This window comes from Oncorhynchus keta, chromosome 24 (genome assembly GCF_023373465.1).
Source record: "Oncorhynchus keta strain PuntledgeMale-10-30-2019 chromosome 24, Oket_V2, whole genome shotgun sequence".
NCBI lineage: Eukaryota > Metazoa > Chordata > Actinopteri > Salmoniformes > Salmonidae > Oncorhynchus > Oncorhynchus keta.
The window spans coordinates 36429638-36457447 of NC_068444.1; the positions used below are offsets into that span (position 1 = coordinate 36429638).

The 27810-nt window shown below is 43.7% G+C and overlaps 1 protein-coding gene across 1 annotated transcript in view; it reads left to right on the forward strand.

The window, feature by feature from the left end:
* Nucleotides 1–17592, forward strand: part of pcdh15b (protocadherin-related 15b) — a 219146-nt gene extending 201554 nt beyond the window's left edge. The window contains exons 35-39 of the mRNA XM_052478256.1: nt 11168–11189; nt 11649–11687; nt 11839–11912; nt 13433–13562; nt 15959–17592. Coding sequence (XP_052334216.1) covers nt 11168–11189; nt 11649–11687; nt 11839–11912; nt 13433–13562; nt 15959–16528 — 835 coding nt within the window. The 3' untranslated portion in view covers nt 16529–17592. The remainder of the gene's footprint in view (nt 1–11167; nt 11190–11648; nt 11688–11838; nt 11913–13432; nt 13563–15958) is intronic.
* Nucleotides 17593–27810: the final 10218 nt, after the last annotated feature.

Consider the following 27810-nt stretch of genomic DNA (forward strand, 5'->3'; position numbering starts at 1 on the left):
GCAGTTTTCAGTTCTTTCCACAGATTCTCGATTGGATTCAGGTCTGGACTTTGACTTGGCCATTCTAACACCTGGATATGTTTATTTTTGAACCATTCCATTGTAGATTTTGCTTTATGTTTTGGATCATTATCTTGTTGGAAGACAAATCTCCGTCCCAGTCTCAGGTCTTTTGCAGACTCCATCAGGTTTTCTTCCAGAATGGTCCTGTATTTGGCTCCATCCATCTTCCCATCAATTTTAACCATCTTCCCTGTCCCTGCTGAAGAAAAGCAGGCCCAAACCATGATGCTGCCACCACCATGTTTGACAGTGGGGATGGTGTGTTCAGGGTGATGAGCTGTGTTGCTTTTACGCCAAACATAACGTTTTGCATTGTTGCCAAAAAAGTTCAATTTTGGTTTCATCTGACCAGGGCACCTTCTTCCACATGTTTGGTGTGTCTCCCTAGGTGGCTTGTGGCAAACTTTAAACAACACTTTTTATGGATATCTTTAAGAAATGGCTTTCTTCTTGCCACTCTTCCAAAAGGCCAGATTTGTGCAATATACGACTGATTGTAGTCCTATGGACAGAGTCTCCCACCTCAGCTGTAGGTCTTTGCAGTTCATCCAGAGTGATCATGGGCCTCTTGGCTGCATCTCTGATCAGTCTTCTCCTTGTATGAGCTGAAAGTTTAGAGGGACGGCCAGGTCTTGGTAGATTTTAAGTGGTCTGATACTCTTTCCATTTCAATATTATCGCTTGCACAGTGCTCCTTGGGATGTTTAAAGCTTGGGAAATCTTTTTGTATCCAAATCCGGCTTTAAACTTCTTCACAACAGTATCTCGGACCTGCCTGGTGTGTTCCTTGTTCTTCATGATGCTCTCTACGCTTTTAACGGACCTCTGAGACTATCACAGTGCAGGTGCATTTATACGGAGACTTGATTACACACAGGTGGATTGTATTTATCATCATTAGTCATTTAGGTCAACATTGGATCATTCAGAGATCCTCACTGAACTTCTGGAGAGAGTTTTCTGCACTGAATGTAAAGGGGCTGAATAATTTTGCACGCCCAATTTTTCAGTTTTTGATTTGTTAAAAAAGTTTGAAATATCCAATAAATGTTGTTCCACTTCATGATTGTGTCCCACTTGTTGTTGATTCTTCACAAAAAAATACAGTTTTATATCTTTATGTTTGAAGCCTGAAATATCGCAAAAGGTCGCAAAGTTCAAGGGGGCCGAATACTTTCGCAAGGCACTGTATAACGAAAGTGCTCCAGTACATTGGATTACCTTGAAGCCACACCACAGCAAAACGTGAACATTCCCAGAACATTAGCTAAGATTCCCAATAAGTTCGAGTTAGGGTTTTATCTAATGTTAGGATGATAACAAAGTATTCTTCTTATTTTATGTTGCAAATGAAATATCCTTAGAATGTTCTCCTAACTAACATTCACTATAATATTGTGCTTAACATCTGCAACAACCACCACAGAACATTCCCCAAAAGTTCTCATTAGGTTTCCAGGTAATGTAGTAACACAGTCTACCAGTAATGTTTTCCCAGAACACATTTAATTGATTATTTTAAGGTTCCCTGAATGTTTCATTTGTTTGTGGTAACGGTCTGGTAGGAACATTGTGGTGACAAGATATGTTCCCAAAACACAAAAAAACTGTCCATTTGTGTGGATGATTGTACTATGTTTCTTTTAGGGTGCAAAAAAACATTCACCTGATATTGCAAGAACGTTCCCAGAACACATTTCATCTGATCTTTAAAAGGTTCCCAGAATGTTTCGTCAAGACACAAAGACTGTCCAGTTGTGCTGACATTCAGATAATGTTTAAGTTAGGTTGCACAGGACATTCCTCTAATGTTGACAGAAAACCTGGTCTAAGTTCTTTAATGGTTCCCATAACATGTTATCAAGTTATGGGAGTTGTCTGGAATGTTGCAAGAATATTCTTGTGATATTCACATAGGTTGCACAGAACATTCCCACACTGTTGCACAATGTTCCACAATTTCCAAATATGTCAATTTTTATCACGTTCATAGCCTATTTGTTTTAGGTTTAACATAATATTCCATTGATGTTCACGCAATATACATTCTACCTTGTCTTGAAGGGAATTTATTTTTAAGTTTTACCTAATATTACCACAACATTCTCAGCTTGCAAATTTGTAGCTCCTTAAAGCAGATTCGAATACATTCCCGCTATGATTCTCTCCAGATTTAATGACGAGTCGATTTAAGGGACTGTATTGTATGTGATATAGAGACATTTATAGGACATTTGAACAGTATTTAACCTCCCTGGGATAGGCGGGACGCAAATGTCTCACCTGGCCAATTGCCAGGAAAAATGCAGAGCGCCCCCCAAAGCAAAAATGCTATAAAATTCAAACTTTCATTAAATCACACATTTACGATACCAAATTAAAGCTCCACTCATTGTGAATCCAGCCAAAATGTCAGATTTCAAAAAGGCTTTTCGGCGAAAGGATAAGAAGCTATTATCTAATGATAGCACAACAGTAAACAAAGAGACAATAGCGTATTTCAACCCTGCAGGCACCACACAAAATGCAGAAATAATATATAAATCATGCCTTACCTTTGACGAGCTTCTTTTGTTGGCACTTCAATATGTCCCATAAACATCACAAATGGTCCTTTTGTTCAATTAATTCTGTCTATATATATCCAAAATGTCCATTTATTTGGCGCGTTTGATCCAGAAAAAAAACAGCTTCCAATTTGCGCAACGTCACTACAAAATATCTCAAAAGTTACCTGTAAACTTTGCCAAAGCATTTCAAACTACTTTTGTAATACAACTTTAGGTATTTTTAAACGTTAATAATCGATCAAATTGAAGACAGGTCTATCTGTTTACAGGAGGATCACAAACCAACGCTACTTTTCAAGTCTTACGCAACTCTCAACAGTACACATAACGTTACCCAGTTCCAAGAAGGCCGTACTTTTTCATTGCACAAAGGAATAACCTCAACCAAATTCCAAAGACTCGTGACATCCAGTGGAAGCGGTAGGAACTGCAAACAAGTGTCTAAGAAATATAATTTCCCAATGAGAACTCACTGAACAGAGAGGGACATCAATTTTTGTAATTTTCTGAATGGTTAGTCCTCGGGGTTTTGCCTGATACATAAGTTCTGTTATACTCACAGACATGATTCAAACAGTTTTAGAAACTTCAGAGTGTTTTCTATCCAAATCACTAATAATATACGTATCTTATATTCTTGGCATGAGTAGCAGGAAGTGGAAATTGGGCATGCTATTTATCCAAAAGTGAAAATGCTGCCCCTATCCCAAATCATCATAAAAACACAACCATATTTTTTACACTTTATATGTTGAAAGTCTGCACAAGTAGGGTTTGAACCTGAAATGTTTGGTTCCCAAGCCAGGTTTTTTATTCTCTGCACCACCAGGGAAGCTCTGTTTAATCAGAAATTAAATTCCTTTTTAGCATTATTAGACTAACCCAGGGATATACTGGTCACTGGGTTGTTCACCATTACTTCACCAATCCTCTTTATGTGCTGCATACTTCTGGGCCCATATTTACAAGTATCCAAGACTGAGTGCTGATCTCGGATCACTTCTGCTTTTCAGATCATGAAAAATAAGACATGAGGGACCCTGTCAAGCGTCTCAAAGTAGGAATTTTATCAGGTGCATTTAAAAAAAAGTTGAACATGCAATTTTTACACATTTTATTTTTTACAGTTAGGCTAAATTCTGCATTTGCTTTATACATCTGGATGAAATAAACACATCCTCTTGTTTCGTAGATTATATATGAGCCTCAATTTCACAGATTTCTTTTCATTTTTTTTATTTTTAAGAAATGTGGTTTAAGAAAGTGTGGGATTGGACCTGCAATCTTCAACTCTGCAGCCAGATCATTAAGTTTTTGTGTTTTGGGAACATATCTTTTGTGATGTCCCATCAATTTTCCCACCAGACTGTTCCCACAACCTCATGAAACATTCTGAGAGCCTTTAAAGGACCGACAAAATGTGTTCTAGGAACGTTCTTGCAACATCTGGTGAATGTTTTTTTGTACCCTAAAATACAATTTGTATTATCATCAACACAACTGGACAGTTTTTGTGTTTTGGAGACATATAATCTTTTATGTCCCCACAATGTTCTCTCCAGACTGTTCCCACAACCTAATGAAACATTCTGGGAACCTTTTGAAGAATAGATTCAATGTTTTCTAGGAACGTTCTTGCAACATCAGGCAAATGTTTTATACAAACATTCTATAATCATAAGCCTGACTGAACAGTTTTTGTGTTATGAAAACATTTGCAGCGACCTAATGAATGTTCCGGGAACTTTCACCAAACCAGTGCATTCGGAAAGTATTCAGACCCCTTGACTTTTTCCACATTTTGTTAGATTACAGGCATATTCTAAAATGGATTCCATTTTCTCATAAATCTACACACAATACCCCATAATGACAAAGGAAAAACAGGTTCAGATTATGTTGCAAATTTATTCAAAATACAAAACTGAAAAATTACATTTACATAAGTATTCAGACCCTTTACTCAGTACTTTGTTGATGTACCTTTGGAAGCAATTTCAGTCTTGAGTGTTTTTGGATAAGACGCTACAAGCTTGGCAGACCTGTATTTGGGAAGTTTCTCCAGTTCTTCTCTGCCGATCCTCTCAAGCTCTGTCAGGTTGGATTGGGGAGTGTTTCTGAACAGCTATTTTCAGGTCTCTCCAGAGATGTTAGATCAGGTTCAATCAAGTCTGGGCTCTGGCTGGGCCATTCAAGGACATTCAGAGACTTGTCCCGAAGCCACTGCTAAGTTGTCTTAAATGTGTGCTTAGGGCCATTGTCCTGTTGGAAGGTGGACCTTCGCCCCAGTCTATGGTCCTGAGCGCTCTGAAGCAGGTTTTCATCAAGGATCTCTGTAATTTGCTCCTTTAACCTTTCCCTCGATCCTGACGAGTCTCCCAGTGCCTGCCGCTGAAAAACAACATGATGCTGCCACCACTATGCTTCAACGTAGGGATGGAGGCAGGTTTCCTCCGGATGTGACTCTTGGCATTCAGGCCAAAGAGTTCAATCTTGGTTTCATCAGACCAGAGAATCTTGTTTCTCATGGTCTGAGAGTCCTTTAGGTGCCTTTTGGCAAACGCCAAGTGGGCTGTCATGTGCCTTTTACTGAGGAGTGGCTTCCGTCTGGCCACTCTACCATAAAGGTCTGATTGGTGGAGTGCTGCAGAGATGGTTGTCCTTCTGGCTGGTTTTCCCATCTCCACAGAGGAACTGTGGAACTCTGTCAGAGTGACCATCGGGTTCTTGGTCACCTCCCTGACCAAGGCCCTTCTCCCCCAAATGCGCAGTTTAGCCAGGCGGCCAGCTCTAGGAAAAGTCTTGGTAGTTCCAAACTTCTTCCATTTAAGAATGATGGAGGCCACTATGGTCTTGGGAACCTTCAATGCTGCAGAACTTTTTTGTTACCCTTCCCCCAGATCTGTGCCTCGACACAATCCTGTCTCGGAGCTCTACAGACAATTCCTTCGAACTCATGGCTTGGTTTTTGCTCTGACATGCACTGTCAACTGTGGGACCTGACATTGACAGGTGTGTGCCTTTCAAAATCATGTCCAATCAATTGAATTGACCACATTTGGACTCCAATCAAGTTGCAGAAACATCAAGGATGAACAATGGAAACAGGATGCACCTGAGCTCAAATTCGGGTCTCATAGCAAAGGGTCTGAATACTTATGTAAATAAGTTGTTTCTGATTTTCATTTTTATTTAATAGTTGTATTTATTTAATCCATTTTAGGTTAAGGCTGTAACGTAACACAATGTGGAGAAGTCAAGGAGTCTGAATACTTTCAGAATGCACTGTATAGGTGTTCTATAAAGCTTTGCTCGCTCGCACACCACATGTTCTCTCTCTCTCTCTCATTTCTCCTTCTTCTACATCTTCTTGACTAGCCTAGATCTTCCCTCATGCAGTCACACACATACACACAAACACACACGCAGACACACTCTGCAGGTTTGAAGTCTACTGCGTTATGTAAATGACTTTCAAATAAAGTTACACCATGTATAAAATCAGAGGGAAACTTTGAGTTCTCTGCTCTTTGATAGTGATTGAGGTGTCTTGGCTTGTGGAATCATTTCTATTTGTCACTCGTGTTAGGTGTACACTCTCTATTTCAATAGTGGTGTTATACACAATGTGTAATACAAACCCACCAGTTTCACTGAATGGGATTCAAGTATACTTTTGTAAAGATAGTCTGTCTCACACAGAGAGGCAAGGCCAGCCTACTAGAACTAAAGCACTAGAGGGATCACTATTCATCTGAAGAGGAGACACGCCAGCCAGTGGAATGAAATACAGACACGGAGACTCAGTCAGTGATCTGAGTACCTCTCTATGGTACTTGGCTTTTTCCGTGTCTCTGCACATCTTAGCTGAGCGAGGTTGGAACATCTTGCTTGTCAAATTGGGATGCATGTGCTTTTAATTACCTAACCAATCCATCGTGTTTCTGGTCGGCCTCCTGTCACCTCCCGCCTGTACCCCGGCGGTAACTCTTCCACATTTACTCAGCCCGACGTCCCTCCGACTCCCTCCGTAATCCCACTTTTCATTAGGCTGGCAACTAATGGAGACTGTATCCTGCGTCATTACATGTGGTTCTCACTCACTTTCATCAATATCCGCTGCTGCGGCTCTCCTTGTTGCGGCCTGTTTGCCAGTGTGAGTTTGATCGTAGGACCTCAGGTAGTCAGCGGTAGAAGAAATAGCAGTTTAATTGGCAGCGAGAAACTCAAGGTTGGCCTGACATCTCTCTATAGCCTTGATTCTTGATTTTGCACCGCTCTCTCTTCCTCCCTCTCTCTCTCTTTCTATAACCCCTCTCTCTACCTCTCTCGTTCTACCCCTTTCTCACTCTATTACAATTTCTTTCCACTACTTGCCCTGGAAGAGTATCCTCTCCTCCACACATCATTCCTCAGCATCCCCCTGTATCATGTCATGCCTCCCTTTCATCCTTAGCTCATGCTGTGCTCATGGCTGTTTTCTCCTAGTTACACTAGGTGCTGTTAATCAGCAGGGAGACGGAGGTAGTAGCACCTCTCAGATGACGCACTGTTCTCCAGAATCTGTTAATCCTAGGGAAATATTCATGATTTCCTGTCTAGGATTAGGACACTGCCTTTCTGTGAAGGCAGATGAAGCCAGGCGAGTCACACTATGAAGTCAGGCGAGTCTCACCAAGAAGTCAAGCGAGTCACACTATGAAGTCAAGACACTGGATTTAGTGCTGAGATCAAAGTAAGCATCCACAGTGTTTCACAGTATCGCGCTAACACGTTTATACAATCTCATTTCTGACAACCCGGACACTTTACAGATGTATTCCACAATCACAGATGTATAGTACGTACTCTATATGCACTGTATACACTTTGACTCTGATTTCCGCCAGAGTCACTTAATGAAGTACTGTGTCTTTGGGAGTGTTAACCCTGATTGTGACCCATGATAAGCTTGACGAGCGAGACTTATTTTCCCACCCAGTACCACAAACTGCTTATCAACTCTGCCAGTGATGACATCCAGGCCTAGACCAAGGAGCATAGGCATCCACTATTCGGACCAGTCCCACACACCCTCCTCTGGGGACGAGGCATGACCTTTGTAGCCCGACACAAGAGCAGGGGTATTTCTACTGGACAAGCTCCACCACACAGGGGCACATTAGCCGCCTCACCACATCACCAGCGGAGTGGGGCTGAGAAATTCCTCTCTCAAAGTCAACAATGATTGTTTAGCCGTGAAATGTTCATTTGGGATTCCTCATTACGTTCTCATCGGGGAACAATTGCAATCATTTGCTTCAGATGATCAGCGTCCTGGGCTGAATTCTAATCACTATTGTTGAACGCAAAGTGGTTCAGCTGACGAATGGAGATGCTCTCCTCCCGATCCTTTTTTCCCCCATCCTCGGCGTAATTAAACGTTTCCCTTTTGTCCAGTGTCTTTGGATGATTATTGTAGTGTCAATGGTTAGTGTAGTGTCAACAGACTGCCGTTAGTCTAGTCTGTGTAAAGTGTGAATGAGAAGACTCCCTGTCTTTTCATATGAACTCATACGCTGAGATGCCGTTGACCTTAACAAGGCCCCCCCGGAATCAGTGGAAACAAAATGGCTCCATAACATCAAAGGTCCACCACCATATTTTACAGTAAGTATTGGGTTATCATCCGCTCATGTATTCTCATTTCAACTCCAAACACAACACTGGTGTGTGTGTGTGTGTGGCCTAAGAGCTCTATTTTCAGGTCATCCAACAAATGTAAGTTAGCTAAACGGCATTGGCACTTGGATTGGAACCTGTGCTTTGGTCAGATGGCCGAGCACCCCAGTGCTGTGTTTGGAGTGGAAATGAGGGTTGCATGAGTGGAAAATAACACACCTACATATGGTGTTGGATCATTGATGTTATGGAGCCATTTTGCTTCCACTGGTCCTGGGGGCCTTTGTTAAAATCAACATTCTGCAATGGCCATCTCAGTCTCATCCATTGGAAATCCATTGTGGTTTGAATAGAAGACGACAGTCAATAGACGCAGGCGAATGATATCAAGGATCTGGAAGGATTATGTATAGTGGAATGGTCCCAATTTATTCTCTGACTCATAAAACATTTTAGAAAAAGGCTCAATGCCATTATCCTCGGAGGGTGAGGTATTGAATAGGTAGAGACGTGTTAATAATGTTGACCCCCTACCTTTTTTCTGAATTGTTTTATTACTTTTTATGACTTTTTATTACTTTCTCTGAGCAATTGTATTAGTATAAAAAAATCAAATTTCCCAAATTGTTTTAGAGTGCATTCAGAAAGTATTCAGACCCCTTGTCTTTTTTCCACATTTTGTTACGTTACGTCCTTATTTTTTACCCTCATCAATCTACACACAGTACCCCATAGTTACAAAGCAAAAACGTTTTTTTTTAAAACATTTTTGCAAATGTACTAAAAATTGAAATCTGATTACACATTTTTAAGTATTCAGACCCTTTACTTTGTTGAAGCACCTTTGGTAGAGATTACAGCCTCGAGTCTTCTTGGGTATGACGCTACAAGCTTGGCACACCTGTATTTGGGGAGTTTCTCTTCTTCTCTGCAGATCCTCTCAAGCTTCACTGCACAGCTATTTTCAGGTCTCTCCAGAGATATTTGATTGGGCTCTAGTACTCCTGCGTTGTTTTGGCTGTGTGTGCATAGGGTCGTTGTCCTGTTGGAAGGTGAACGTTCTGAGGCCCTGAGCACTCTGAAGCAAGTTTTCATCAAGGATGCTTCACCATAGGGATGATATTGGCCAGGTGATTAGCCATGTCTGGTGTCCTCCAGACGTGACGCTTGGCATTCAGGCCAAAGAGTTCAATCTTGGTTTCATAAGACTAGAGAATGTTGTTTCTCATGGTCTGAGAGTCTTTTAGGTGCCTTTTGGCAAACTCCAAGTGGGCTCTCGTGTGCCTTTTACTGAGGAGTGGCTTCCACCTGGCCACTCTAACATAAAGGCCTGATTGGTGGAGTGTTGCAGATATGGTTGTCCTTCTAGATGGTTCTCCCATCTCCTCAGAGGAACTCTGGAGCTCTGTCAGTGACCATCGGGTTCTTGGTCACCTCTCTGACCAAGGACCTTCTCCCCCGATTTCTCAGTTTGTTCAGATTGCCAGCTCTAGGAAGAGTCTTGGTGGTTCCAAACTTCTTCCATTTAAGAATAATGGAGGCCACTGTGTTCTTGGGCACCTTCAATGCTGCAGATATGTTTTGGTAGCCTTCCCCAGATCTGTGCCTCGACACAATCCTGGCTCAGAGCTCTACGGACAATTCCTTCGGCCTCATGGCTTGGTCCCACTGTCAACTGTGGGACCTCATATTGACTGGTGTGTGCCTTTCCAATCATTTGAATTTACAACATGGACTCCAATCAAGTTGCAGAAACATCTCAAGGTTGATCAATGTAAACAGGATGCACCTGAGCTCAATTTCAAGTCTCATAGCAAAGGGTCTGAATAATTATGTAAATAAGGTATTTCTGTTTTTATTTTTAATAAATTAGCAAAAATGTCTAAACCTGTTTTCGCTTTGTCATTATGGGGTGTTGTGTGTGTAGATTGCTAAGAAAAAAATGATTTAATCAATTTTATAATAAGGCTGTAACGTAACAAAATGTAGAAAAAGTCAAGGGGTCGGAATACTTTCCAAAGGCACTGTATACTTTCATCCCTCATTTACTCAAATGCTACCCTTATTTTAGAATTTACCGGTATGCCTACAGCCGGGAAGGCCACTATTTTGGCAGCATGCACGCCAAATATACAGCTTGTTGCGTTGTGGCTATAGACTTATAATCCATCTTGGCAATTTGACTATTAAACTCATGGGTACACTAGCAATGGCTGCCAGTCCTGACTGTCATCTATGGATTATATTTATATGCTTGGTTGCGACTCTTGGTTTGCCTTTCGCAAATTATCTAATTGCAGGGGAAAACGTAGTTTGGAAAACAAATGCCTACTGTATTAAAGAGAAAACAAATCTGTCTGTAGAACCAATAGAAACAGTTTCTCAACAACTTCCATTTTTTTCTCTGAACAGCAGCACTACCTAAAAATGTAATTTAAAAAATCCAGCTATGGCTATATATCATATTAGAATATGCAATTTTAAAAGTTATTTTTCTCTCTCTCTCTCTCTCTCTCTCTCTCTCTCTCTCTCTCTCTCTCTCTCTCTCTCTCTCTCTCTCTCTCTCTCTCTCTCTCTCTCTCTCTCTCTCTCTCTCTCTCTCTCTCTCTCTGGTTAAGGGACAGGGGTAGAATAGATTTAAGAGAACTGAGGAATGTCTCAGATTATTGCCTTCCAAAGGAAATGAACAAATGCTTTACAATTCTTACCCACTTGAAACTGAAAAATGTGTGAAGGGAGACCACTCTCGGTGTTTGATTTAAGCAGCCAAATTCAGCTACAGTAAGTATAACAATGTTCATATCTGAAAGCTCAAGCAATCGTTATCTTGACAATCTTGTTTACTGATTTTCACAATGTTTCTTCAATTACAGGCGTGGGTACGGACATCATGAGGTACGTTGGCGTTTCCACTCGCCTAAAATTGACATTGCTGCTTTTGAATGGTCGTCCTACTTGTCAGTTTATTTAACATAATGTTATCTATAGACACCGCCTTGATAGAATGACAAAATCGGAATGGGGAAATAAAACTTCCAATACGCCGCCCGCCTTATATTTGGGGGAGGCGATGTGATGAACAGATATTGGAAAAGTTCTGCAGATGGCGGAAGCTGTCATCCCTTGGTATTATATACCTTGGGTTTTGGTTATGAAATTCTCTTATTATACTTCACTGACACAGGCTGTTTTTTTAAAATCTCTATTTCCCATCAAACTCCCTCTGACCTTGCTTGCTACCCCTTCCCCATCCATATTTACGTTGATCCACAATCTCTTTAATGAAACTGTATATTTCTCTCTCTCGTCTTGTTTCTGTATTTTCCTCCTCTGTCTTTGTGCTCTCTCTGGCAGCAACAACAGTTGCTTAGGCCCTCTCTTCTGAGACCAGAGGTACAGAACACAATCTCTTTCCCCCCTTTGGGCTTCGGCTAAGTAGTGAAATATTTGTCTTTAATAAAGCATAGAGGCCTATTTGTTGGCCTTCTCATGTTTTCCTTCAACTTCATTGTCTTTGAGTAATGCTTTGTTTTATCCACGACAGGAGCTCTCCATGGAGTCTGGCATCGACCCAGGCCAGGACTATTACACCCAGGATTATTATAATTATGACCACGGGTAAGAGAGAGAGAGAGTGTGTGTGTGTGTGTGTGTGTGTGCACACGGTGTGTCAGTGCACAGTGTGTGTGTAGTGTGTTTGTGTGCATGCATGCATGTGCGTGTTTGTTACTGAGGCCTTTCTGATCCTGCGTGTACACAAGGGCCGACAGCTTGCCTCACACCAGGGAAGCTCAGTCAGTCTGCAGAGTCCAGAGACTCCTTCAGTGTTCAATACCAAACGGCTCTCGTCACGACAGGCCTCCAGACTGCCTCCCCTCCCGCTGAAACATCAGAATTTGTTTTTCCAACAGCCTTGAAGTGGAGCATACAGGTCGGAATACATAACGATGGCTTCAGACGAAACGGCTCATATTGGCATGTGTTGCCACCTGCAATGAATTCCATAATTAGCGAGTCTAATCACTCACCTAACCTGTTCCAATGAGCACCATCCATGTGGTGTCTTATAACAGAGCAGAAAGGAGCGCAGATTAAGATTGAATGTTGTGCACAGAATTAGGCTCTTAAGACTTTCTCCCTGCAGCACCAAAGTGAGAGGGCGATTAGTTTTAGAGGATGAAAGATTTGGTTCTACAGACACTTGCAGCAGCGGATACAGTACATTTACCTTTCCCTGCCTCTGAGTCTCTTTCGTTTCTCTCGACTCTCTCTCTCTCTACGCAGATGTTCAACTTTGAATTAGAACGTCCGGACTCTCATTCCAGCCATACCGGGTGTTATTTTTCTCTCTGCTATGTAGCCTCTCTCTCAAAATGCTCATGTTTCCCGTCACACCGACCGCCATTAATACAATTAGAGTTTGGCTCCCGTGGGGTTGAGATGTGGGGTAATAGTCTTCTGGCTGGAGGCTTGAGCTATTTAACCATTACTGACACCATGTACTGTTGGTCCATCCAGTGATGGCAGAGTGCGCCCTGTTAAGCTGATGGTCTGTTTCTATTTTAAAAGACGCTTTCTCCCTGGGAGCACTAAAAGCCTTTAATCTGGGCGCACAGTGACCTTACTTCTACGCTCTGTAGTGAGTGGGCCCTGGACCTTATGGTACGCCTTGTCTGCCCCCCTCTGGCACTAAAGATCAGCTGAACAAAGACACGGAAAGAAGAAAAGGAAACACTGCCTTGGGGTAATGACTGTAAAATCCCATAAGGAGGCCTTCGCCTAAATAAAGAGGCTCCTTTGCCGTCTCTCTCTCTGTCTCTCTCTCTCTCTCTCTCTCTCTCTGTCTCTCTCTCTCTCTCTGTCTCTCTCTCTCTCATATCCATACACAGTTTGGAGGCACTGGGGACCCGGGCTTATTCACATATTCTGTTTTACACTCACTTTTGGAGAGAAAAAATCACAGAATTCTACTGAGAAATGAGGTTGAATAAATGTAGTGATGGCTGCGAGTGTGTGCGTGCATGTGCTATGTTTGTGTGTGTGTGTGTGTGTGTGTGTGTGTGTGTGTGTGTGTGTGTGTGTGTGTGTGTGTGTGTGTCAGTACAGTGTGTAACTAACCTGTTCCATCTCCCCTCCAGGTATGAACTGCCTCAGTATGGCAGTCGCAGGAAGTTGATATCTCCGACAGGCCTGTATGATGAGTACGGAGAGGTGATCGTGGATGACGATGGGAGCTACTACTACAGTCCGCAGGAGTCGGAGGGAGAGGTAGCTGATTTTATCTACAACTGTTACGTTGTTCAATAGCTACATGTATGATACAAAATTATGCAACTTTGAATTCAGTGGAAAGTACACTATGTGCCTGGAGGAAACACTGCTGTGTTGAATGGCTCAGTAATGGTTAACAGTGGCTTTAATGGTAGCTTGGGCTGATGTGACTGTAACAGGTGGCCATGCGTGGTGGGATGAGGCCCCCTATGCGAGGCAAAGGACCCCTTCACGGCCCACCCAGTGGCCCCCCCAGACAGGCCTTTAGAGACCAGCAGCCCCCCTATTCTAGAACAGAGCAGGACCGGCCACCGCCAGAAGAGGGCACTGCTGCATCAGACTCCAAGCCCCACCACTCCTCCACGGTCATTCAGAAACTAAAGGCAGTCATGAAACTCTGCAAGTTCCCTGTCTCGGTTAGCAAGGTACCTGGTAACCCCCCCTCGCTCCACCCCCCATGGAACAAAGCCAGGATATTCCCCATGAAGTTCTCCTCCAAGGAGGGACGGAGGGACGGAGGAGATGGTGGGGACTTCCTGACACTAACTACGGCCTACCGCTCCGACAGCATGTTGATCATGGACAGTGGCATGGTCATAGATGGGAGCTACTTCCAGGCTTCGGATGATGCCAAGCCCTCGGTCAAACTGCAGTTGGGGAAAGCGCTGAGCCGTATAAACATCTCCAGCAGGCTTCAGGAGCGGAGGATATCCCCTATTGAAATCCTCAGTGTGAGCTCTCTAGCTGAGCAGAGGATGTCTGGGTCTGGGTCCCAAAGCTTCAATGACACTAAGAGGGAGGAGAGGAGGAGGTGGCAGGCCTCCCTGGCTTGGGACATTAGTGAGCAAAAGGAGGGCAGCAGCTCTGAGGCAGAAAGCATTAGTAAAGAGGCCTACTCCGACAGGAGTAGTAGGAGCAGTGCTGCTTCATCCTCCACACTGGGTACCGCGGGCTACCCTGGAGGAGACTTAGGTGGAGAGGATGACCAAGGGAGGGCTGTAGATTCAGACGAGGAGCAGCAGGAGTGCCAGGGAGATTCTGAGGAGGAGGAAAGGATGTCAGAGCGAGACTCAGATGGGGACTCAGACACAGAGAAGGATTTGGAGACAGAGGAGGAGTCCCAGACAGAGAGAGACTCAGACACAGAGAAAGAGGCAGATTCGGGATCAGAGACTGAGGACAACAAGAGGAGTGTGACATCTGCAGAAACTGAGGACACAGCACCAGGGGCTCAGAAGTCCTCACCCAGGCCACCATCCAGTAGAAGAGCCTCTGTGGTCACCAGCCAGAGCAGTGACAGAGACAGTGGCGGTGGCACAGACAGGTCACAGAGCCGCAGTAGCAGAGCCAATAGGAGAGCATCCTCTGACAACAGTGGAAGTGTCTCTGACCCAAGCTCCAGGAGCTCTAGATTTACCAGGATAAAAAGCGCTAGATCCAGGTCCTCCTCCCACACTCTAGGGTCCGAGGACGCCATCGATGAGGAGAGCGAGGAAGAGGAGGAGTATTCGGGGGAGGAAGAAGTGGAGGCTGAGAGCGGAGAATCACCAGAGGAGCATAGTGAAGGGTCGTCGTCCAGGAAGTCCAGTGGGAGTCGGACAACGGCCTCAACAGGAAATGGACGAGGACCGACCGCTGTGTCCTACTCTACAGAGGTCAGCGGTGGCATGATGGACACCTCAGATGAACATTCCCCTGTCACCGAGGACGAGGAGGAGGAAGCCACGATGAAGAGACCGTCCAGCGGCATTTATGGAAAAGGCTTGAAGCAGAGCACAGAGGAAGAGGAGGAGGAAGACGGGGAATCGGAAGATGACAACCCAGCTGATTCCGATGCTGATGAAGCCGTAACATCTTAAAGTGAATTCCGATCCCATTAAGTAAGATCACTGAATGCCTTGGATTGCGTGTGCAATTATCTGAGTGGAATTTATTATTGTCATATAAGCCATTTTAGGAAGCTTTTAAATTACAGAGAGTCTAAAATGCATGCCCTTCCTTGCTTTGTTCTCTTTTTGGTCCAATCCCGAGCTGCCGCTGCTGCTGCCTTTTCTACAGTGCTTTCATGAATACTGAAAGCATTGTCCTTTGGTGGGATAATCGTATTCTTCCTTCTAAAGCTCTTAGGGCTCTGTAGTAAATGGTTAATGATTGCTTCTCATCTGTCTGTGTCAAGAAGCATAACAGATTGTGGTTAATTCACATCAGAAGACATAATCATTTCCTTCAACAGCTCCTTCTCCGGCATGACAGCGTGACATTGTGTTTGCTGCTGGCATCTCTTCGCCTTGCCCGTCAAATGGTGTGAACCCATCTCTAATGATGTCGTGATGTTAGGCTTCATGTCTCTCATACATCTGCCTTCTGTTTGTTTGTTTGTTTGTGTTGTTCAGTACGGGAGGAAGAAGCGGATTAAGCTGGTGGTGGACAGGGAGTATGAGACTAGTTCGACGGGGGAGGACAGCGCTCCGGAGCCCCAAAGAAACCGTCTGTCTAACCTGACCAACCACAGCAACATCAATGGCAGCGTGTACCTGGCGCAGAACGGCTCGGTCATACGCACCCGCCGGTGTGTCCACTCAAACAACATCAAGGTCAACTCCCCAGTGCGGCTGGGCAAGCACTTTAAGAAACTGGACAAACTGGCCGTGACTCACGAGGAGAGACTGCCCCTCAACAGCCCCGTGGCGACCACGTCCTCGGTCGACAAGACCCTCAACACCCAGCCCTCCAGCGGCTCCCTGGCCTCCAGCACCAGTGGCCCAGAGAGCATAGCGTCAAAGTCCAACATCGCCAAGGCCAGGAGCGAGAGAAGCCGGAACGCTGAGGAGCAGGAGTCAACAGTGGACAATGAGGATGTGAGAGAACCTTTGGAATCTCAGAGCGATCGCACACAGTCCGATGAGGAGGAGCTATGGATGGGGCCTTGGAACAATCTGCACATACCAATGACAAAACTGTGACTTTTGTATTTCCACTTTGCTACAGTATGTGACAAATTGTACTTTTTAGTATTGTCCTCCAATTCTATGGCATAAAGCTAAATTGAATTGCACTTAATTTCAAAATAATGTCTTTCTTTATCAGTAATCCACTGGTTTGCTTTTATAGTACAAAAGTAATTGGCGTAATCTTATAAAATATGCTACATCTAAATGTAGCTACATTCATTTAAGAGTTTTTGCAACCAGCAAGTTATGATGTTTCTTTTAAATACAGGTTCTTCAAAATGTTGAGTTTACATGCTATTTTCCTAATATAGCCACTTCTAGAATGTTGTTTCCATAGAAGACTGGATCAATTTAGCTGGGAAAAATGAAGATGTATGGAATAGGGATGCACTTGCTGTCCCCCTGGGCCTATAGTTGTGTTTTGGAGACACCCCAATCATAAAAGTCACTCAGACTTGAATCCATTGTTATTTTTTTTTCTTCATTTTTATACAGATTGTTACATTTTTTTTAGGGAGAATTGAAATACTATCTTGTTTGCTGCATACTGCATATTTGACACGTCTTGAAATAACAATTCTGGTTGTGGTCTTTGTTTTGAATCGGTATTCGTACTGGCCATGTGATGTCTATAAGCACATAAAGCAATGCAGTAATCTTTGTTCTAGTGCTGATATATCAAACACACCTTCATCTGTCTGGCTACCGACCTGATGATGGATACAGAAATAAACATTTCACGCCAAAATTATGCTAGTTTTATTCATCTAGTCCTTTCCCCCTCTCTGAAATAATAAAACATATATTTGTTTGCAGCGAGAAGTATGCCAAGTTCAAAAACCCAGTCTACTCTATGCATAGTTAAAATGTGATATTGCAGTCTGTTAAATTTCCATGCGTTTGCTTTTGCTCTGAGAATCAGCAGTGTGATATCGATTACATTTCAAGTACTTTGGTTGCTATTCACTAGAGCTAGAGAACTTAAGAAGAAAGTGTTTCTTTTTAATCGTTTCTGGAAGGAGAATATATCAAACATCCATTTTTATTGATTTAAATAAATTGCCTGATTATGGCGATGCCAGTGCGTACACAGTGAATTCATTTGGGCTTATTATCTCTGCGTTAGTCAGAGGATGGTTCACCTCATTAATCCGGAGGAGAATTATATAAACTGAGAAGTAGTGTGCTTTTGCTCTGGAATCATATCTACATGTCTACATACTCAAAGCGTATCTATTTCTACATGGTCAACTTTGAATTGAATCAAGTCTGTTCAAAGCTCACACTTGTTGTCACATATCAATAATGCCAATATTTCTAACATGTTATACTATTTGGTTTGTATTGTGATTTAATTTCACCATACGTGTAATCCTAGCCAATAGCAACAGAAATATCCCGTAACAGTATTGTTCAAAGTGGCAAACCTGTGAAATGTGCTGTCTGAATCAGCTGCTTTAACTCAATTGATAAAGAGATAGCGGTTCGTAGTCTTGCAGGTTCCTGCTCGGAATCCTACATGCAGGATCTTGTATATACAAACATCCATGACGCGTACAAAGCCATCCCCCACCCCCACATCGGCCAATCAGATCACGGCTCTCTGTTCCTACTCCCCGCCTACAAGCAGCAACTCAGAAGGGAGCGACCAATACAGAGAATAGTGATGCACTGGACACAGGAGGCAGACAATGCTGTAGGATTGTTTTGAGAATACTGATTGGATAATGTTCAAAGATTCATCCAGCCAGTACTCATCCATCAGCATTGAGGAATATACAGTCGTGGCCAAAAGTTTTGAGAATGACACAAATATTAATTTTCACAAAGTCTGCTGCCTCAGTTTGTATGATGGCAATTTGCATATACTCCAGAATGTTATGAAGATGAACTACAGATCCGATGAACTGTGATTAATTGCAAAGTCCCTCTTTGCCATGCAAATGAACTGAATCCCAAAAAACATTTCCACTGCATTTCAGCCCTGCCAAAAAAGGACCAGCTGACATCATGTCAGTGATTCTCTCATTAACACAGGTGTGAGTGTTGACGAGGACAAGGTTGGAGATCACTCTGTCATGCTGATTGAGTTCGAATAACAGACTGGAAGCTTCAAAAGGAGGGTGGTGGAATCATTGTTCTTCCTCTGTCAAACATGGTTACCTGCAAGGAAACACGTGCCGTCAGGCAGGTGTGAGTGCATCTGCATGCCCAGTGAGGCGAAGACTTTTGGAGGATGGCCTGGTGTCAAGAAGGGCAGCAAAGAAGCCACTTCTCTCCAGGAAAAACATCAGGGACAGACTGATATTTTGCAAAAGTTACAGGGATTGGACTGCTGAGGACTGGGGTAAAGGCATTTTCTCTGATGAATCCCCTTTCCGATTGTTTGGGGCATCCGGAAAAATGCTTGTCCAGAGAAGACAAGGTGAGCACTACCATCAGTTCTGTGGCATGTCAACAGTAAAGATTCATGAGACCATTCATGTGTGGAGTTGCTTCTCAGCCAATGCAGTGGGCTCACTCACAATTTTGCCTAAGAACACATGGACCAACAATATGAATAAAGAATGGTACCAACACATCCTCCGAGAGCAACATCTCCCAACCATCCAGGAACAGCTTGGTGACGAACAATGCCTTTTACAGCCTGATGGAGCACCTTGCCATAAGACAAAAGTGATAACTAAGTGGCTCGGGGAACAAAACATCGATATTTTGGGTCCATGGCCAGGAAACTCCCCAGACCTTAATCCCATTGAGAACTTGTGGTCAATTCTCAAGAGGTGGGTGGACAAACAAAAACCCACAAATTCTGACAAACTCCAAGCATTGATTATGCAAGAATGGACTGCCATCAGTGGCCCAGAAGTTAATTGACAGCATGCCAGGGCGGATTGCAGAGGTCTTGAAAACGAAGGGTCAACACTGCAAATATTGACTCTTTGCATCAACGTCATGTAATTGTACTCTTTGCATCAACTTCATGTAATTGTCAATAAAAGCCTTAGACACTTATGAAATGCTTGTAATTATACTTCAGTATTCCATAGTAACATCTGACAAAAATATCTAAAGACATTCTCAAAACCTTTGGCCAAGACTGTACATTGTCAGTCACAGGCCTCTTTAGGAAATGTGTTGATGATGTACCTACAATAACAATCCGGACATACCCCAACCAAAAACCCTGGAAGAACGGAGATATCCATACCATGCTTAAAGCCCATACTGAAGCATTTACTGTCAGCAGAAGGAACCCTGATGACTTGAGGGTGTGCGACGCGCACAGGGCAAGCAGGTACGAGCTCTACAAATCCATTAGGCTCTCGCATAAAGACTCAATACAGACTCAAACTTGAATTGATGTTCGACAACTCAGATACACGATGTATGTGGCAAGGACTACAGACTATCACGGACTACAAAGGCAACTCCAGCTGTGTGGTGCCCATCGAAGCCTCCCTCCCAGACGAGCTTCACACATTCTATGCTCTCTTTGAGGCAGACAATTCCGAGCTATCCAGCAAGACTTTCGCTGTTCTGGACGACCAGGTGCTTTCGCTCTCCAAGTCTGACTTGAGGAAAACTCTCAAAAGAGGGAATACTCTCACAAAGCTGTCGGCCCAGATGGACTCCCTAGCCGCATCTTCTCAGGCATCTGGGTCTGGACACCAGCCCATGCAACTGGATCCTGGATTACCTCACAGGCAGACCACAGGCTGTGAGGATTGGCAACCACACCTCCTCCAAACTGACTCTTAACACAGGGCCCCCCCAGGGGTGTATCCTCAGCCCCCTGCCTGCTAACCAACAATGATGAGTCAGCCTATAGGGAGGAGGTAAGTGAACTGGCATTGTGCCAGGACAACAACCTCTCCCTCAACGTCAGCTAAACAAAGGAGCTGATTGTTGACTTCAGGAAGCAAAAGAGGGAACATGCCCCAATCCACATCAATGGGACTGCAGTAAAGAGAGTCAGTAGTTAAGTTCCTCTGCGTCTACATCACAGAGGACTTGTCATGGACCAACAACACCACCACTCTAGTCAAGAGGGCACAATAGCGTCTCTACTTCCTAAGGTGGCTGAAGACATCTCCAAATACTACCACTGCACCATTGACTGCATCCTGACCGATTGCGTCACGGCCTGGTACAGGAATTGCTCCGTCAATAACCATAAGGCCCTCAGGCGGGTGGTGAAGATGGCCCAGTACATCACTGGGACCATGCAACCACCTATCCAGGATATCTACTCGGTGCCCTGAGAAAAGCCTGTAGCATTATCAAAGGCCCCACACACCCCAGCCATGAGTTGTTTACTCCCTTACTGTCGGGTAGACGGTATTGGAGCATGAGGTCTGATACCAACAGGCTCAGAGACCGTTTCTATCTAAAATACTGCTAAACATTCAATCTGATTCTCTGCACCTTAGAACACATGCACTCACTCACACATACACCCACACAGACATACACACACACAAACAAACAAACACACTCATGCAACACACACATCCCAACTGCTGCACTCACTGTGCTCTTTGCTCCCACGGGCTGATGATGCTAATGGGGTGTTGAGCATTTTTCCTGCAGGGCAAAGCCTTCTGGGTGCCGGAGTCCTCCCATCTGATTCTGATTTCCAGACACGGGGAGAGAAAAAACAATCTCCAAAATTGACTCTGCTCTTTGCTCCAGCACCATCACCGCTTCTCTCTTTCTCTGGCTTGTTGACAAATGAGTTTCCTTGACAACCAGGGAGGCTTTCAGGCCCAATCCATTTCAACATTTCAACATTCTCCTGGATGTGAGAAATACTAGGGGAGAATCTCACAGTTTTCCTGAGTTTACCACAGATTCATGTTAAGTCTTTCTGCCAGAGAGTATGTGAACTCTTTTTTTTCATTTAAGTCACTTTTTACTTCAGGCTGATGCAATATTATGCAAATGTTTCAGGTTCATACAGGAGTAATGCAATTATTATTATTTCTTTCATTTCGATTTATCAGGGGGTGCTATAGCACTCAAAATGAAAAAATGACTCAACTGAATAATGAGTGTTTCTATCATCCTAATGGAGGTGTAGATTACATCTCACATTCCACTGTTCCAACTTGTAAACAACGCTGCGTGGGATTTCTGTTCATGCGACTCTGTGCAGCCAATGGCAATGTCCGCTTTTAAGATATAAGGAGCCACTTGTGGATTTGACAGAGGTAGTGCAGTTCCACTTCCAACACGTCAAAACAACCCCTATGCAGAAGTTGGCTAAAGGCGTCCAAATGCGAAACAGTTATTTTTAAGGGAGTAATGCAGCACACTCGTTCGCCAGCCGAACTGATGCATGCTGAAGCCTTAAAACAGATCTGACTGAATTGTGTTGTGTTGACACCTAACATGAAACCTCAAACCAGTTATTTTTAACCAATACCATTGGACAGTTTACGCCGTTTATTTCAGGCTTTTTGAAGAATCACAGTGTTCTCAAGTGATCCACTAAATGGCATCTGACACTGTACATTTGACTTTATCCACTTGTAGCGAGCACCCTCAACGGGTCGGAAACAACCGGATGCAATCGGTTTTCACAGGCCCCCAATGTCTGGTCTGGAATGTGAAGTTATAAGCTCTGTTGGTCAGCTACTGCGTAGCAACCTAACGGTGCCAAAAGCCCTGGTCTGCCTTAGAAATTAAATTGCAATGGGCAGAATGGCCCCAAAAACATTTTAGATGGCTGTTTTGGGCTCAGAAATGTGTTTATTATGATCAAATTCGTTCCCCATGGTGAATTATTTTAAAGTTAGCTACAAATCTAGATATTTCATTAAATAGGGATCATTTTGACTACTACACTGCCTCCAACATAATCTTTAGAGAATTTGGCAGTACATCCAACCGGTCTCACAGCCGCAGACCACGTGTAACCATACTAGCCCAGGACCTCCTCATCCGGCTCCTTCACCTGCGAGATCGTCTGAGAACAGCCACCCGGACAGCTGATGAATCTGTGAGTTTGCACAACCAAATAATTTCTGCACAAACTGTCAGAAACCGTCTAAGGGAAGCTCATCTATCTACATGCTCATCGTGCTCACCAGGGCCATGACCTGACTGCAATTCTGCGTTGTAACCAACTTCAGTGGGCATATGCCCACCTTCGATGTTCACTGGCACGCTGGAGAAGTGTGCTCTTTCCGGATGAATCCTGGTTTCAACTGTACCAGGCAGATGGCAGACAGTGTGTATGGTGTTGTGTGGGTGAGCGGTTTGCTGATGTCAACGTTGTGACCAGAGTACCCCATGGTGGCAGTGGGGTTATGGTATGGGCAGGCATAAGCTACGGACAACAAGCACAATTGCATTTTATCGATGGCAATTTTAATGCACAGAGATACAGTGACGATAACATGAGGCCCATTGTTGTGCCATTCATCCACCGCCATCACCTCATGTTTCAGCATGATAATGCACAGTCCCATGTCGCATGGATCTGTACACAATTCCTGGACACTGAAAATATCCCAGTTCTTCCACGGCCTGCATATTCAACAGACATGTCACCCATTGAGAATGTTTGGGATGCTCTGGATCGACATGTACGACAAAAAATCAAATCAAATCCAATTGTATTTGTCACATACACTTGGTTAGCAGACGTTAATGCAAGTGTAGCGAAATGTTTGTGCTTCTAGTTCCAACCATGCAGTAATATCTTACAAGTAATATATCAATTTCACAACAACTACGTTAAACACACAAGTGTAAAGGAATGAATAAGAATATGTACATACAAATATATGGATGAACCATGGCCAGACGGCATAGGCAAGATGCAGCAGATGGTATAGAGTACAGTATATACATATGAGATGAGTAATGTAGGGTATATAAACATTATATAAAGTGGCATTGTTTATAGTGGCTAGAGATTTGAGTCTGTATGTTGGCAGCAGCCACTCAATGTTCGTGACGGCTGTTTAACAGTCTGATGGCCTTGAGATAGAAGCTGTTTTTCAGTCTCTCGGTCCCAGCTTTGATGCACGACAGGGTGCCAATATCCAGCAACTTCGCACGGCGATTGAAGAGGAGTGGGACAACATTCCACATGCCACAATCATCATCCTGATCAACTCGATGCGAAGGAGGTTTGTCACTCTGCATGAGCCAAAGGATGGTCACCACAGATACTGACAGGTTTTCTGATCCACAACCTTTTTTATTTTTTTTAAAGGTATCTGTGACCAACAGATGCATATCTGTATTCCAATTCATGTGAAGTCCATAGATTAGGGCCTAATGAATACATTTCAATTGACTGATTTCCTCATATGAACTGACTTCTGCTTTTGGACTTTAACGAAGCGACACTCCATTTTAACTCCACCTGCACATTTAATGGATTGGTTGAACTGTGCAGAAGTTTTTTTTCTCTCTCGGCAGGACCAGAAAGAAAGAAAGGCGTTTCTTTTACACCTGCTATGTTAGGTTATGTGGAGAGAGCCCTGAGAGAGAAAGGCGTTTCTTTTACACCTGCTATGTTAGGTTATGTGGAGAGAGCCCTGAGAGAGAAAGGCGTTTCTTTTACACCTGCTATGTTAGGTTATGTGGAGAGAGCCCTGAGAGAGAAAGGCATTTCTTTTACACCTGCTATGTTAGGTTATGTGGAGAGAGCCCTGAGAGAGAAAGGCGTTTCTTTTACACCTGCTATGTTAGGTTATGTGGAGAGAGCCCTGAGAGAGAAAGGAATTGAAAGGACTAATGTGTCGTGATACTGATTTCTGTATTTTTATTTATTTATTTGTTATTTTACCAGGTAAGTTGACTGAGAACACATTTGCAGCAACGACCTGGGGAATAGTTACAGGGGAGAGGAGAGGGATGAATGAGCCAATTGTGAACTGGGGATTATTAGGTGACCGTGATGGTTTTGAGGGCCAGAATGGGAATTTAGCCAGGACATCAGGGTTAACACCCCTACTCTTACGATAAGTGCCGTGGGATCTTTAATGACCTCAGAGAGTCAGGACACCCGTTTAACGTCCCACCCGAAAGATGGCACCCTACACAGGGTAGTGTCCCCAATCACTGCCCTGGGGCATTAGGATATGTTTTTTTAGACGAGAGGAAAGAGTGCCTCCTAGTGCCCCTCCAACACCACTTCCAGCAGCATCTGGTCTCCCATCCAGGAACTGACCAGGACCAACCCTGCTTAGCTTCAGAAGCAAGCCAGCAGTGGTATGCAGGGTGGTATGCTGCTGGCAAAGTAACTGTAGTAACTGCTGTTCACCAGTAGATGGAGGTGGTGACGTTTGCATTACATCAACCCCTGGTGTCAAATCAATTGGTTTGATTACAGGCAGTAAACATGTTTAATTAAGTGCCAATTATAACAATTGTTTTTAATTGCATGATATAATGACAGTCACGTCCTGCAAAAAAAAAAACAGTTCACCTCTGCATAGGAATGACTTTGTTAATTAACGTTTAACTTCACAGGTAGAGTGCCATACTGTTCTCAACGTGCCCTGATCTACTCGAAGATGACTTTTCACCAGCAGGCTTCGTCACACTGACAAAGCTCTCACACTGAGCGGTGTGTTTTCTTCCACAATAAGTGCAGTCGTGGGAAAAAACAAGTGAATTACACTGCTCTTGAACCCCCGCCGAGAGAGCGAGAGCGAGAGAGAGAGAGCGAGAGAGAGAGAGCGAGAGAGAGAGAGAAAAAAAACTTACAAGGAGAGGCAGTCTAATTAACACTTTAAAATGATTACAAGATTGCCTACCTCATGACTTTAATGACATTTTCCCCTTTGATCTTCACATGATAGATCCCCATTGAAATATTTCAAACAAACATCCAAAATAAATAATGAAGTGAATAATTACAAGCTTGTAGATTTTGGAATAACAGATCATCATGGTCCCTTTAAATTCTATAATTAGCAGGAAGATCAGAGGGAGACGCTCCGAGTGTCAGAATACAGAACCTGGAGCTACGGTAAAGTTCAATACAGAAGTGGGAGCTGGTGTTGACTGGAACTCATGCATGCAATAGGATGCACACACACACACACACACACACCGGACAACACACAGCACACAGTAGCTTCAGAGATGTTGACTGCAGGTGGATAATAGCTCGGTGGGCATATTCTACTGTTTCACTTGTTTAAACTCACTAGAGATGAACCACATCTAACAGTTTGTATATTTTCCCAATTTCATCCCCATATTTTTCCAAATTTTTGTCACGCTGTATGATGGCAGGACTATGTGAAAATTGACACCCGCGATAGAGCCAATTTTTCTGTACCGAGTATAGAATTTTTCTAAACTATATAGTGTAGATTCTTCTTGCTTTATAATTGATGTATTGTGTGTGCAGTCTAAGTTAACATTTGAGAGATGTTCTTGATCTCCCTTCACCCACAAACATACCCAGAGTAAATCATGTGGATGGCATCACACCCAAGCATTTTTATTATATCTCAAAACGCAAGGCCTATAGGAAAATATAAGCTCGGCACAGTCGGGCCAAGCTAATGAGGGGGTGCTTTATACATGTCTCCTGCTCAGACATTAGAATTACACTCATTGGGTCAAATAATGTCCTCTTTACACAATGAAAATACTGTTTTAAACATGTTGTTTTCCCACAGGTGAAAAAAAACATTGTAGACTACCTGTCTTCGCCACACCAACAGAGAACTTGATGTTACTTTCCTAACCCCTGGTTCTCTGGTAAAATAATCGCGATTGCATCACTATGGGATTCACTCCAGGCAGATCCCTACTAGGAAGAATCAACCCCACAGACAGGTCGACTGGCGAATTAAGCGAGCTCCTCTTTATAAAAAAGGTGCCACTCGCTCACCCTCTGATTATTCTCAAGCATGCCTATCTTGTGCTCTTGCGAGCAGGGGAAATGTGGTGACACAACTCAGTCGTATTATCAGAGATCCAGAAGTAACTGAGTTCTCTTTCAAATACTTGATGTATCACAGTGAGATATGGCCAATTCTAGTATAGCAGACATACTCTCTGAACCCAGGATAGTCCCAACAGCATCACCCCTCAGAGGCTCCCACACTGAAGACAGGCAGTACTCTCCAGCGAAAGTTGGTAAAAACCTCAAATGTTTGAGGGGTGGCCCAACACGCTGCATCCCAAATCTCAACAAAGAGATGCCTTTGAATAGGTGGCCATACCTCTGCTGGAAAGAGCCCCTCATGCCCTTCGGGGGCTGTAAATCCTTGCTATTAAAAGACAATATAATAGCCTCCAATATCCAATGGGATAAGTGTAAACAAGAGAGTGGTCTACCCTAGCAGCCGAGGTGCCCAAGGTACAAAGAGTTGGTCACTCCTACGTAATGCTCTCGTTCTAAGTAAATGTGCAAAGCGCATACTGGACATAAACGGTGGAGACACTCTTCTTCTGTAGAAGTGAAGGGCGGAGGGTGGAAAGCCACAAACTAAGGCGAGGCAATGATAATTATCACTGACCTTAGGCTAAAAGACGGGGTAAGGTAACAAGGTTACCTTGGATAACCCCTTGGGGGGAAACTGTGAGCGCGAATGGTGGACTGACAGTGTGTGCAGGCCGCTCACTTGCTTTGCAGGCAAAAAATAAAGCTGTTTTGAGGGAGAGAGATATCATCTCCACGCTTTCCAGCAGCTCAAAAGGCTGCTGCGAAAAGCCTCAAGCACAATAGACAGGTCCCAAGACAGGGCTAAAGACAATACTGTGTATCGTCAAAACCTATATGACAGGTTGAGATAGAGGCTAAATAGACCTTTACAGTGGAGAAAACCTTCCCTCTATCCAAAAGATCTTGCAAAAAAAAAAGCATAGAACCTCAGATGCAACGCGTGCAATAGGTAAGGAATGATCTGCCTTAGGTCACAACACTTCTTAAAAAACAACTCTCCGCTTGTTCATAGAGTGAGTGTGTAGAAGGGGCTCTGGCACTTTGGATAGACTAAATGACCTTGAGTGGCAGACCTGTCACATTCATCCTCTCAAGGCCAGTCCCACGGTACCTGGGTGAGGGTGGGAAATCTCCTTGTTTGCTAGCCTCAAAAGAACCCTACGTAACAGTAGTGGCCGGGGCTGGTTGTAAAGCAGGAGAGTGATCTCCTTCCCTGCCCATCGAGAGGCTTTAAGATAAGGGATGGAGTGTCAGGCATCGATTCTAGCACTTCCTCCCCTAGTAGTGTTTTTTCAAAAACTTCCAAAGGGTTGTCCCTTCTACCAGTCTGGGAGTCAGTCTGGATAGACACGAAAGCGTGCTTTAG